Source organism: Rhipicephalus microplus, unplaced genomic scaffold, assembly GCF_043290135.1.
Source record: "Rhipicephalus microplus isolate Deutch F79 unplaced genomic scaffold, USDA_Rmic scaffold_23, whole genome shotgun sequence".
In the NCBI taxonomy this organism is placed as follows: Eukaryota; Metazoa; Arthropoda; class Arachnida; order Ixodida; family Ixodidae; genus Rhipicephalus; species Rhipicephalus microplus.
Genome location: NW_027464596.1, coordinates 3,560,524 through 3,574,221, shown reverse-complemented (window position 1 = coordinate 3,574,221; position 13,698 = coordinate 3,560,524). Strand labels below are relative to the sequence as shown.

General features: G+C 43.5%; 1 protein-coding gene across 3 annotated transcripts in view; it reads right to left on the bottom strand.

The window, feature by feature from the left end:
• The window catches only part of LOC142786393 (neprilysin-1-like), a 557,390-nt gene extending 548,147 nt beyond the window's left edge, over nt 1–9,243 (bottom strand). The window contains exon 1 of one of the 3 annotated variants that reach the window (XM_075884067.1): nt 8,721–9,243. In XM_075884067.1, the coding sequence (XP_075740182.1) occupies nt 8,721–8,759 (39 nt within the window). In that variant the 5' untranslated portion in view covers nt 8,760–9,243. The remainder of the gene's footprint in view (nt 1–8,720) is intronic. The other 2 variants (XM_075884068.1, XM_075884070.1) reach the window with 2 other exon arrangements.
• Between the last annotated feature and the right edge of the window lie 4,455 nt (nt 9,244–13,698).

Sequence of the window (13,698 nt, the reverse complement as noted above, 5' to 3'; positions counted from 1 at the left end):
CAAACGGACGGACGGACGGACGGACAGACAGACAGACAGACAGACAGACAGACCAAAATTTTTGCGTCGAAAGTTCCCAAGAAAGACTAGCGTCTCTAAAAAAGAGAGCTCACGTGCACCTTCAAACTAAGTCATGTGTGTGGCAAGCCAAGATTACCGGAACAGAGTCACACTTGATCGTTATTTTTTACCTGAGAGTGCAGCGGAGATTAGGCTCGAAAAGCTTTTGGGGCATTACTGTGCTCTATGAAAAACAAACCCACGCTTCTCTCAAAAACAAGCTACAACTTCCCGGATTTTAACCATCTTTAGTGTTTTAAGGGCTTAAAATACAAAATACTTCATATCTGGGGCTCACCAGTCGGGTCGGAGCAAGGAAAATGACGACAAAATTGCCCACCCAAATATTTAGAACTGGTGACACGCACAGACAACCGAGTTTTCAATTACTACGACATTTACAGGAATGTATGTTCACTGCTGTTGACCATTTCCTGACAAAGATTCTAACATTAGCGTATAAAGAATACACGTTGAGTGTAAATAAATGATAAATGGTCACTATCACTCATGCATTACTAACTTGAAGCACTGATGAAGTACTGTCGTGTTGCAATACATAAAATAATGTGCTGAAGCACTTTTTCAATATTTTTTGAAATGACATTGTCCACGTCTTCTTGTAAAGGTCTAGATTGTCATCAGATATTTTAAAGTCCTCAATTATGGCTTAGTGTTGGCCACACTTATGCTTGCGCTAAATTTCGTAGCTGAGAAAAAAATTATTGGTTTTAATCTGCTACGCGCAAAGAAAGGAGGAGCGTCTAACAACAACAGTCTAAAAAACAGTTCAATAGCAAAGACAAGTCAGAGTTTTTTTTTTTTTTTTTTGCAGGCACGTTGTCAATCAGATATTCCTCGACAAGAGATGAACAAAACTGGGATGCCTTACGGCTAACATTCGGCTTGTGATTTTTATGTTGTCGACCACCCCAGACACGTATCTCTCATGCGCCTAAAATTAGGTGAAGTTTTCTAGCCAGCCAAGGAATCAGGGCTAGAAAGAGCTTAGGAAGGCTATTTTGCGCAGGGTTTGATTGGACGTCACGCCAGTATGGCAAATGGAAAGCCGTAAAATAGCACTAGCGAAGAAGGGCAGAGTAAGGGCTATAGTTGGTTGTACATAGTCGACATTTGCGACGCGCTGTTTTCAACACGAATGAGAACACAAAAATGACTGCAAGGACACACACGAGCGCACACATTTCACACACGAGCGGACAAACACATTTGGCCGATGAATGATGGAGTTTCTTTTTTAGTGAAAATTTAATTATATATAGCGGACAAAGCCAGTGTGGACGATCTTACGCAGATGGTTGCTCTCCTGTGTTGTGCATGCGCAGGGTCACGTTTTCTTTCTTTCTTCTTTCTTTCTTCTTTCTTCTTCTTTCTTTCTTCTTCTTTCTTTCTTTCTTTCTTTCTTTCTTCTTCTTTATCTTTCTTCTTTCTTTCTTTCTTTCTTTCTTCTTTTCTTTCTTTCTTTCTTTCTTTCTTTCTTTCTTTCTTTCTTTCTTTCTTTCTTTCTTTCTTTCTTTCTTTCTTTCTTTCTTTTCTTTCTTTCTTTCTTTCTTTCTTTCTTTCTTTCTTTCTTTCTTTCTTTCTTTCTTTCTTTCTTTCTTTCTTCTTTCTTTTCTTTCTTTCTTCTTTCTTTCTTTCTTTCTTTCTTTCTTTCTTTCTTTCTTTCTTTCTTCTTTCTTCCTTTCTTTCTTTCTTCTTCTTCTTCCTTTCTTCCTTCCTTTCTTCCTTCCTTTCTTCCTTCCTTTCTTCCTTCCTTTCTTCCTTCCTTTCTTCCTTCCTTTCTTCTTCCTTCCTTCCTTCCTTCCTTCCTTCCTTCCTTCCTTCCTTCCTTCCTTCCTTCCTTCTTTTCTTTCTTCTTTTTTCTTCTCTCTTTATTTTGTTTTTTCTATTTTCCTTTTTTCTTTCTTTTCTTTCTTTCTTTCTTTCTTCCTTCCTTCCTTCCTTCCTTCCTTCCTTCCTTCCTTCCTTCTTTTGTTTTTTTCTTCTTTCTTTCTTTCTTTCTTGCCTTATTTCTTTCTTTCTCTCCTTATTTCCTCCTTTCTTTCTTTCTTTCTTTAGTTTTTTTCTTACTTTTTTCTTTTCTTTTTTTTCACGCTGCATACACTTGTCGTGTTTCCATCAAATAAACTGTTCACACTCGTGTGTGTTTGTCCTGTCATTTTCGTGTTCAAAACAGCGCTTAGCAGTGTTTCTACTTAGCACTAGCACCGTACTGCCTAATACCAGTAAACGCTGAACAGAAATGCCGAACCGTCTCTTTACATAGCGCATTAAAAAAAAGACTGAGTCGAACTCGCAGCTGCAAATGTAGGACGATGAGGAAAGGGAAGGAGAGAGTCGTGTTGACGGTTTACCCTAATACACTGAAGAATGTGCCTCCTAAAAGTTGTCGGGCAATTTCATTACTGGTGACTAGAAATTAATGTCCTCATTCCTTGTGAGACACCCACTGCTGCAATTTTTTAAGTATTTCTCAACTTCTGTGCCAAACCTCTCCACGTAAAACACAGTTCCGTGTACACGTGAATTGATTAGGTACATCTGAAAGGTGGCTTGGTTAGGACAGGTTGCGTAGCTGCTCTTTGCAGTCGGCATTTTGATTTCGAAGTCGTTCTACACTCAAGAGACGTAAACCAGAAAAGTGGGGGCCGAGCAGGCAAATGTGATCAAGTGTCAATTTGGGATCTGTACGGGCCTATTTGACATTTGCATAGTACCACCACCCCATGTACTGAAAGTATTCTCGACTTTTTTCTTGCTCTTTCCTCTCTCTCTCATCTTCGTAATCTTTTTTTATATTACCCGAGCGTGGTGTAGCCAACCAGGCTTGTGCCAGTTCACCTCCCTTTCACCTACGCCTTCTTAGTATGCATCCTTCCTATGCCCATAAAAAACAAAATTCGCGGTGCAGAGAGAGAGCAAGGACCTGGTGTGTCACCCCCTGGCTACGCCACTCACGTAGACCGTACTGATAGCCAATGATACTCTTGCCACAGTTGAAGGCAGCCAGCATTATTCAAGCAATGTAGGTTCCTTTCTGCTAAGGGTGGGTCGGTAAGTGGAAAAATATATTTGCACAGTAGTTATTTTGGTCGCCGTCATAGTAGAGGCAGCTTCCAGGATGTAAACAGCGTTTATTCCGATCCGAAGCATGTGTACATGAGCTGGCTGCAATAATTGATAATTACAGATTGGTTAAACTTGTCAGGATACCACTGCCGTAAAAATAAGACAATCTTCATGATTCACACCCTGAAAGCACGTATTTGAGCGATGTGTCACCAGAACGAATGAAATGCGTCGCCCTGAATGCAGCGAAGTGCTCAGGAATTAGCAACTTTCATCGCTGCACAAACGATCGAAGAGGATCTGCATGAAGGTATGACGCACGTTCGAATCCATAAAAATATTCCCAAGCTTTCCTGTGGGCTTCTGATGTACCGTATGATCAGCCTCAAAATGGACAACACTAAATGTCGATATTCTAGCCATTGTGGGGAAACATACAGCTATTTGTTTTTCAATTTCTGGATGCATTGAATAAATAGTAGATCCTCAAGCTCAAGCTTTCAAAATAAAGATGTGATGATGATACAAGACTATTACTGTGAAATAGCTTTAATAATAATATCGGAATTTCAAGCTACAGAATCACAATATGATCATGAGAGACGCCGCAGTAGAGGCTAAGGAAATTTGGGTGATCTGGCGTTCTTTAATGTGCACTCGCATCGCACAGTACAAGGGCATCTACCATTGCGCCTCCGTCAAAATGCAGCCGAGATCAAACCCGCAACCTTCTGGACAGCAGCCAAGTTCCGTAGCCGCTGTTCCACGAGGCGTACTGAGGATCGACTTTGACTGCATTGTTCTCCTTCACCTTAGCTTATTTTTAGCCACACGGATACTTTGAACTTCATCCTCAAGAGTGCGGCTACCATGACTGGCCATCGAATTCATTCCCTCGTGCTTGGGACCGCAATGCTGTAGCCGCTAAGCAATGCTGGCGAAAATCGTCGTTGTATCTCATTGATACTGTTGAGTATCGGCATTTCTGTATTGAGATGCGCTTGGAAAATGTATGTGGATTTCAGTATTGAAATAATTTTTGACGTATTAATCCTATCGCGACGCTTTTTTTTACCAAAAAAGCGAAAAATATCCTATACTTGTTTCCAAAGGGCAAATGAACACATTTTTGTGCTAACCAAGGATTATTTGCTTCAGTGGTCGGCGACACACAGAAAATGGCGAGGGCTTCCCACGCGCCCATGATTGTTAATGTGGTGAAGTGCCTGTCACCACTTAAGGCACGAATGTCGAGGTTTGTCAGCCTTGGCGAGAAAGTCGCTATTTTTCGAGCAAAATGCATCACCCCTATTTTGTTTTTTCCGGTGGCCACCCATTTATCGACTTAGCCAGTTTTGTGTTGAAGCAAACTGATGTACCGCGCTATGTTTCACAAGCTGACGTGATTCCTTCCCGGCAGAACACCTGTATAGGGTGGTTTTGCAACGGAGGTTCGAGCAGCGACACGGCTCTGTGGTATACAATACATGCGGCTGCCACAGAAATAATTAGGTTCAAACACCGTTCCATCCTGGATATGCTTCAATACTTTGTTTTTTTTTTCTTAGTTCGAGCGATATCGGCTATGGACAACTGTAGCACCCCTTTTGTGATCTCGTAGCAACTTTCGGGGTAAAATACTATATAATAATAACAAGTTTTGATCAAACGTTCACGACAGCATGACAGGCAAAACCTCGCTGGTGCTTGAAAATCTTTTGCAAAAAGGCCTCATGCAGGTGTCACGTCAGGCAAGGATTGAATCTCGTGAACATATGTAATATAGAGCGGTAGAAGATTAAAATAAAAGTCAGGTGTTCCACATTACAAACCACGCAAAGAGTGTGTGATTTGAAGCTTCCAATCACTGCAAAGTGCTCGGCCATAATTCTTTATCGTCATCGTCCATTGCATCAATAAAGTGTGCATATTACCTTAGAGATGTGTAATGAGTATCTAGCCTCTCCGCAGAGAGATGTATAATGGCATAGAGGGTGCTTCTTTACTTCACAGAAGTTGTGATTCATCCCTTGCAAGCGTGTGTGCGTTATTCTCACAATATAGTTAACAAAGGGGTCTAGGCTGTCCGTTCTTACAAATTTAGCTGTGACTGTGCTACGTATTCCGCACAGGTGAGGTGGTTTCCTTACAGTACTGCTTTCAATTCGCAAAACTTCTCATGGCTCCTTCTAAAAGGCGGGGCGTGGAAACGCAGAACCAACAAGGAGGTCAGGACATCTCAAAAGCCTTACGTATAGACGTTTGTAACGTCCTGATTTTCTTCTTGTGTTCATGTTCGTCCTTTAGATTGAGTACGTACCAACTAGCTCAGCAATCAATTATTATTGTGGCTGCTCGTTTGAAATGCGCAAGCACGTCAATTTTCACTGAAGCTGCACCAATCATAGCCGAAAAACCAGCGTATCTACATTTCCATTCGCACTTGTGCTTTTATTCTCCGCGCGCTTCGTCTTTTTGACGCTTCCATGCTCATTGACTCATTGCTTTATCCCTTCATGGCTCATTGCTTTATTAAGGTATTCCTTTTGTTATTGTCTCACTCTTCTTTTTCTTTGCTGCTTACTTTGCTTTTATGAAAGAAAAATGAGTAATTGGTACATAAAATGGCCGCACCACGGATAGAAGTTCGGCCTTTGTATTCCAACCCGAAAACTGGATTTCTTTCAAGGATGTGAAGCCAATCTGAAAAAAAAAATGTTGGTGAAAGTTGTATCAGCAAGCTTACTTAAGTATCCACCTTTGAACCGCGCCACAAGAAGCCCAGCTTCAAGGTGGTGTATTGGTAAACGCTGATTTCATTGATATGTGGGGTTTAACGTCCCAAAACCACTATATGATTATGAGAGACGCCGTAGTGAAGGGCTCCTGAAATTCAGACCACCTGGGGTTCTTTAACGTGCACCCGAATCTGAGCACACGGGCCTACAACGTATTGGTAAACGCTAATGCGGTACTTATTTGTTATCTAAATCGGAGCACGTCACCGTGGCCAAAGCATACAACGGAGGAGATAAAATATGTTTTACATTTATTGTGTGACTTTTTTAACTGCTTTGTAATCTGTATGTACTCATTACCCGTTGCCTAATGAACACTGCGCTTCACGTTTCCCATAACGATGGTGTTCTGATGTGACACATGTATTTATTCATGCATATCATGTGTTAAATACTTTGTTTAGTTTGTAAGTTTGAAAACACGTCTGACTCGTACACAAAGAAGTTTCAATAGTTTTTATTTTAGAGCTGGATAGATGGTGCCGACATTTTTTTTTAGTAGCAATGCTTGCCTTACGATAACAATTTTGTGCGCAGGCACTCGAATTTTATAGAAAAAATATGCCACGTGTTGTGTTCTTGAGATATCTTGAACATGGTTGACGCAGCCTGTATGTAATGTTCATTGACATTTGCGAAGCCGCCGCAATTTAAGCAGGAGAAAATCGCGCAAGAATTTCGCTTGATTGCTCGAATAAATCATTCAGGTAGCTATGAAAGTAGGTCTGCAAGAAATAAATTATGGGTGATTAGGCACCCGTTTTTCTTTCTTAAATAAAATCTTCATGACTGAAATACAATAATGCTAACGAGAGTATAGGGCACGTTAACAATTGCGAATAATGAAAACGGAAAACCGGAAGAAAATATATAATCTGTCCATGACAGGGACTGACATTGCGACCTTCAAATAACGCGTGCAATGCTCAAACAACTGAGCTACAGTCCTTTTTATGGCGTATAATTGAGTATTTAAACGTGGGAGTGGCACCAAGCACCGATACTGGTCATGATGGCGAGTTGGGAAATTTTTTTTCTACCTGTTGAGGTCACGTAGCACGTGACCCTATTACGGGCTTGCAGCTGAGTCTTAATCCTGGCATACTACCCGAAGGCACTAACTCTGCCCCAACGATAATCCTTCGGCATGAATGTCAATTGCTCTAGAGGCGATTGGCTATTAAAGTAAGCTGAGTAAGCTGTGAGATGTGTCAGTTCTGCTTGCTGCCCCTTGTTACGTATTCGGCGGCTGGACGACAGCCGGCCCAGGAAAGAGACGACTCAAGCAGTGCCAGGAAGACAATCCCAGTTTATTCACCTTGCGGCGCGTTTTTAAGCGCTACGCAGCCAATCGCAGGTCGGCACGAAAGAAAAGAAAACAGCAAGATAACAGCAATCGGGCAATGTTATCAGAAAGCCCCGACGTAGAAAGAGGGCGAGCACTGCAAACGTTACAACTCGGCCAAAGCTACCCCTAGCGGAAGGCGTTCAAGAGGATGACGCTTCATGAACGGCTGGAGGTGGTAACAGGTAGCCAACACGTGGGCAGGTCTCCAAGCACAGCACTGACACGTTTCGCACGGTCATATTGTCTTTGTGCACGGCGTGGGCGAAGACCCTGAGGTGCATGGTGGCACTGGTCGTTGAAGTAGCCACCGCAGAAGGAAATGGAAATGGCATTGCGCGTCGTCTGGCTGGAACACGCCCGCGAAGGTTGGCATTAAAGCAGACCAGCGGTTGTTTTTCTTCGAACTTGGAACTTTTCGGTTCACTCGCGTTGGCTGCATGCCCTTGGGCTGGAACACTGTCGCCTGGTTTCCCTTGGTTAGTTTCTTTCGTTCCTTTCTGAAATTTCTTGAACGCTCCTGACGGCTTCTTTCTTTGTTCTTCCGAACTTTCCATTCTACGGGAACGGTACTCGTCCGCCAAGCTGGCTGCCGTTTGCAAAGTCTCTACGTTTGGCTTGTCCTGAATCCACAGCCGCATTTGGTCCGGAATGGACGCATAAAACTGCTCGAGCGCAAACAGTTCAATCAGACGTTGCTTGTCCTCGTATGCGTTGGCACTCTTAAGCCATTCCTCTAACAAGCTCATGGATTTGTAGGCGAATTCTGAAAATGACTCCCCTTGGCCACGCCTCGTGTTACGGAACTTCATCCTCAAGGCTTCTGTTGACAAGCTGTACCTTCGCCTCAAATGAAGTTTCACTTTTTCGTAATCATGAGCATCTTCATCTGGCATTCTCGCGATTACATCGGCTGCCTCATTTGGAAGTAATGTCAACAGGCGTTGCGACCAAGTCTCTTTTGCAAGTGCAGCTCTTGTACACGTCCTCTCAAAGTTGACGAGATACAAAGTGATGTCACTGCCAGCCTTGAAAGGTTGCATGTATCCTCGCATATCGAAACTGTCATTGCGTTCAAGGTTATGCAGTTGCATCTCTTTTAACTTCAGTTCTACTTCTCGTTCTTTGAGCCTTTCCGAGACTGTCCTCCAACACTCCTCGACTTCGTCGTCGTTTGCTCCGCATTTGGATATCGCTTCGATAATTGCAGGCTTCCGCATAGACTTCTGTACAGGGATACCGAGCTCTTCAGCTAGCAGCACTAGGTTGGGTTTCGTTAACGACGTGAGGATCATGACTGCTGTTAACAAGTGCTACCCTGATATGTACTACTATTTAGCAAAGTCAACAACAAATACAAAAGAACCTCGACTACCAAGTAAATGCTGCTAATGCTCCCAATGAAGTCAAGCAAGCCGTGCTCTCACCAAACCGGACGCCAAGGCCGCCTTCGACGTGCGCTCCATACCGCCGCCACCGCTGCCACCAGCTGTTACGTATTCGGCGGCTGGACGACAGCCGGCCCAGGAAAGAGACGACTCAAGCAGTGCCAGGAAGACAATCCCAGTTTATTCACCTTGCGGCGCGTTTTTAAGCGCTACGCAGCCAATCGCAGGTTGGCACGAAAGAAAAGAAAACAGCAAGATAACAGCAATCGGGCAATGTTATCAGAAAGCCCCGACGTAGAAAGAGGGCGAGCACTGCAAACGTTACACCCTCCCCCACCACTCCAAGAAGAGACTGGGGGCAGCGTGGTACGTGACGACTGAAGTTATAAACTCATCTACGTAAGCGCATGCGTATACCGCAGGGCCAATGTTTTAAACGGATAGCGTGAAGGAGCTCGTTTCACTGAATTTGCAGCATCAGCAGCGGCGCATTTGGCTGTAAATGAAAAAGCAGCGTGTTGTCCATCAACGAAAATTCGAGGTAGATCCGCACTTTGGATTCTCTTGTAGCAAGGTTTAGGTCTCCACCGAGAAGCGAAGCAATGGTATTCGTGGGGATGGCGACACAAACAAACACGGGTGCATTGATGGTTATCCGTAGCAAAGGACACCCACATTTGAACGCGCATTGTCTTCACTCACTTAGAAAGTTCATCGACACTTCGGAGAAAAATGCCGCGGGTATAGGCGCTCCTTCTTGCCACTGGGCTGTTGACTCGCTTGTGATGAATTCTGTGCACTGGCTTCGGCTGCAGTGACTGAGTATGCCGTATTAGCGTGTGAACTCAATGCGTACGTGCGTAGAAAGAACAGAGGCGAGGTGCACTGCCCGTGGTGTGGCCCAACAATACACCATATCACAATAATCGCTCGTATACTGTAGACACTCATGACATAACTGCATAACAGTGCTTATAGACAGGGTGGACACCCGTACCTATCTCGCCTGAGTGTGCGCTTGCGTGCGTGCGTGTTTGGGACCCCCCTTTTTTTTTTCTTTTCCCGTATGAAAATAACTAAGAAGAAAATGGGGGTGGCCTGCACCACTAGATGGTACAACAGGCTTAAGCCAATCTAACATAAAAAAGATGGGAACTATCCACAAGTAAATTCTGAATTAAAAAAAACTCATTCGTTAAAAAATAAAATAGTCAAAGTAAAGCCTAATCAGAGTGGGAACAGTAGGGCGATAAGGCTGTCAGGAAGAAGCAGTTCGATGTGCATCAGTGGAGCATTTCCCTCACTGCTTGCGTTACGCGTGCGAGTGTGCGTGTCTGTGTGTTTATGTGAAATGCGCTGACCTTGAATGTGCGAAAGTAAAAAAAAACATGACGGCGAGGTGAGATGTGACCTAGTGGCCTGGAAGATGAGGTAGCCGTTGATGAGGATAATGACAAGGTCTGTCAGAGGTGGAAGTCTATTTCTTCACCAGGAGCGGGGTGGCCGGGCACGTCGTAATTTGGTGTTTTAGGCGGTCGTTCCAACCAGTGATGCAGCAGGAAACCTTGGGCAGCCAGTTTTTCACTGCGAACTTAGACAAGGCACCGGTTTAAATGTGTGTGTTGGGGGAGGGGCGAGATGGGTGGATGGGTGGGTGGGCGGGTGAGTGCGTGCGTGCGTGCGTGCTGATATCATTGTCGCGTTCAAGTCTTACGGGATAAGCTAAAAGTCCACCAATGTTTCTAAACTAGTGCAGTCCACTTGTGACGTTGCATTATTACTACGTGTGTATTGGCGTGCTTGGGCGTGAATAATCGATGATAAGACTTGCAACATTGACAGCATTTAACACCCCTAAAAAGTCGTTGATGTCAATGCCCGAGAATTCTGACGTCATATTTGGCTAAATAAAAAATACCTGTATTTGCTGCCCTAGACTGAATACCTAAAGAGTCTCTCCTCATTCGCAACAGGTAACTTGATATCTAACTAGTTGGTGCAACGCCGACAGAGGAAGAGGTAGAACAGAGAGCACAATCCGAGTGCTGTTTAACTTTGATATTTGAGCTGTACGTACGCTTCGCAATTCCTTTGCGCCGCGTAACGCTAAGCATGCCCATCCAGATTTCAGTTAAATGTCGTACACGCTTTGTCGCCAATATAACTCCTTTGTTGCGGCGGCTTCAAATCAGACATATGAATCCTTTCACTGCTCCAATACGTATACAACAAGCCTTTCAGACGATTTTCGAGTTGCCGGAAAGCCAATGAGGAACTTAACACACGTGCTGAGCTGGCGGTGACGCTGCTATTTGGTCTGAATGCGTGTCACTTGTGAGGTAGATGCTTTATCTTCAGGCATATACTGAGATATTTGCACCTTCTGCTCACTAGTGCTTTCGTATGGTGACGGAACGCAATCATACTCATTTTATTATACGCATTCATTTACAAGCTAAAATTAATGTTAAGCTTAACCTACAGCCGCAGCTCTCCCATCACGAGAAAATTCGGATAGGGCGCTCATCAAATTGAATTCGCTCATTTCTGTGACGTCAAGTACCGTTTACATATTTCAGATTGGCAGTTTTCTTATGCAGACACATTTGTTAATAATTTTATTTATTAGCTCGAATGTCTCAGCTGGGGTAATACATGATGGATGGGTATTATTGATTACAGAAAAAAAGGTACTCGAGGGCAATCTTGAATTGATGAGGGTCAGAGTGGTGCACGTAGGTGCAGGCAGACGGTACTAGTCCCATGCGGTTGAGACAAAACGAAGCAAAGATGGGCAGTGGTTCGTGCTGGAGAGGGTTATACTGCTTTTGCATGGTTTGAGCGGCTAGATGTGTGATGAACTCGCAGGATGGCAGGAATTTCGATGGGAGCATAAAAAAACTTGTAGAACAGGCATAGTCCAGATATGAGATGCCATTCCTCTACATCAGAAAGGCGACCCCGGCTTTTAAGTTCGGTTAACACTAGAATTATAAGAATACTCAGAATAGATAAAGCGTGCAACGCGGTTTCGAATTGATTCTAGAGCGTTACATAAGTGAGATTGATGGGGATCCCAATTAGAGCGTGCATATTTTGATTCCGGACGAACAAACGTATACGATAATAGTTTGATTAATGAGGGTGGAAGCTTCTACGCAGAAAATCCAGAGTGGGGTTCGCGGAATTGACTATATTAGTCACGTGAGCTGACCAAGAAATGTTACTCGAGAATGCGACGCCGATATACTTGCAGCATTCAGCGGATGAGGCTGCGCAGCCGGAAATGATATATTCTGCTGACTGGTAATGGGGCCTGCGATGAAAAGATACCAATGAAGTTTTCTTTACGTTTAAAGACAATAATTACTTAACACACCACGATAATATAAGGTGGAGGTCGTTTTGTAATATTTTTTATCTGCGCTGCTTGCTATGAGACGGTATACGACGCAGTTGTTTGCAAGAAGTTGAATGCTAGAAGAGATGTGTGATGGAGGGTCATTAATATAAACAAGAAAAGTAGTGGTCCGAGCGCTATACCTTGCGGCACACCAAAGTATATAGAGGAACGGCTAGATGAGATAGAGTCAGCATGCAGAAACTGTTGACAATTAGTAAGAAAGTTTCGAATCGAATTAAATACATTTCAAATATTGTTTAAACGAGAAAGTTTTAGCAGTATAGCTTGTTGGTTGGAACATTGTCGAAAGCTTTATCAATGTCTAAGAAGAGGGCGTCAACAAGTATCTTTAAATAAGGTTAGAAATGATATCGTGATAAAATAGGGCTAGTTGCGTGTCACACGAAAATCCTGAGCGAAAGCCATGCTGACTAGAATGAAAAAAGTTATTGCTGGTTAAGAACTTGACAATGTTAGAATAGATTGGAGCGAACTCTAGTAAGAGAAATGGGGTGATAGCTGCTGCAGAGAGATGCAGAATCTTTTTTGGGGACTGGAACGATCTTGCCCGCTCTCCAGTCTTCTGGCACCACTCCCGATAATAGTGACTGATGAAAAATATGGCAGTGTACTAACAATTGATTTTGTGTTTTTGAGCATTTTTGCGTTGATACGATCGGTGCCGCATAAAGACGGGAGTTTTATTGAATCTATGAGCTTAGCGATGCCGTTCGGGCAGAATTTCATGTCAGGCATCACACAGTGGTTGTAAATCGGGAATGAAGGCAAGCTGTCGACAGGTTCACTGCTAAACATGGGAGATAAAAAGTTGTTTAGTAGTTCAGCAGCCCCATGATCAGAACTTGGACGCTTCTCATCGTTGTACAGTGCTAATGGTTGGGAATTGCTGAGGTTAATTGTGTTTCAGAATTTTTTGGCGTTGTTGCTTAACATAACGAGTAGTGTTTGTGAAAAAAAAAGATGTTTTTCTTAGTCAGCAAGTCTTTCAAATTCTTTTTCTACAGAGTAGTAGCTGTTCCGTGCGCATGCACTATTAGACTGCTTTGCTGATCAAAATAGCTGTTTCTGTTTATTATTCAGGCGTTTCAATGTGGTGTTAAACCACGGAGACGACTTTTTCTCCGTTCCAGTAATTTTAGGCACATGCTTTGTTTTTGAACAGCAGCCACTTGTTTCGAGCGAAGGCTTTGCAAGGTCGGTAAGAAAAAAAGAGTATAGCAAATCGTTCGAGCTCCGAGTTTATAGCAGAATAATCGCTTCTATCATACAATGTTATTTTTTTGTTGTTTTTGTTGGATGCAGAAGTTTACAAGAATAAGATTGATTGATTGATATGTGGGGTTAAACGTGCCAAAACCACCATGTGAGTGTGAGAGACACCGCAGTAGAGGGCTCCGGAAATTTCAACCTCCTGGGGTTCTTTAGCGTGCACCCAAATCTGAGCACACATGCCTACAACACTTCCGCCTCCATCGGAAATGCAGCCGCCGCAGCCGGAATTCGATCCCGCGACCTATGGGTCAGCAGCCGAGTACCTTAGCCACTGGACCACCGTGGCGGGGCTACAAAAATAAGTTGCATGAATTACTAAGT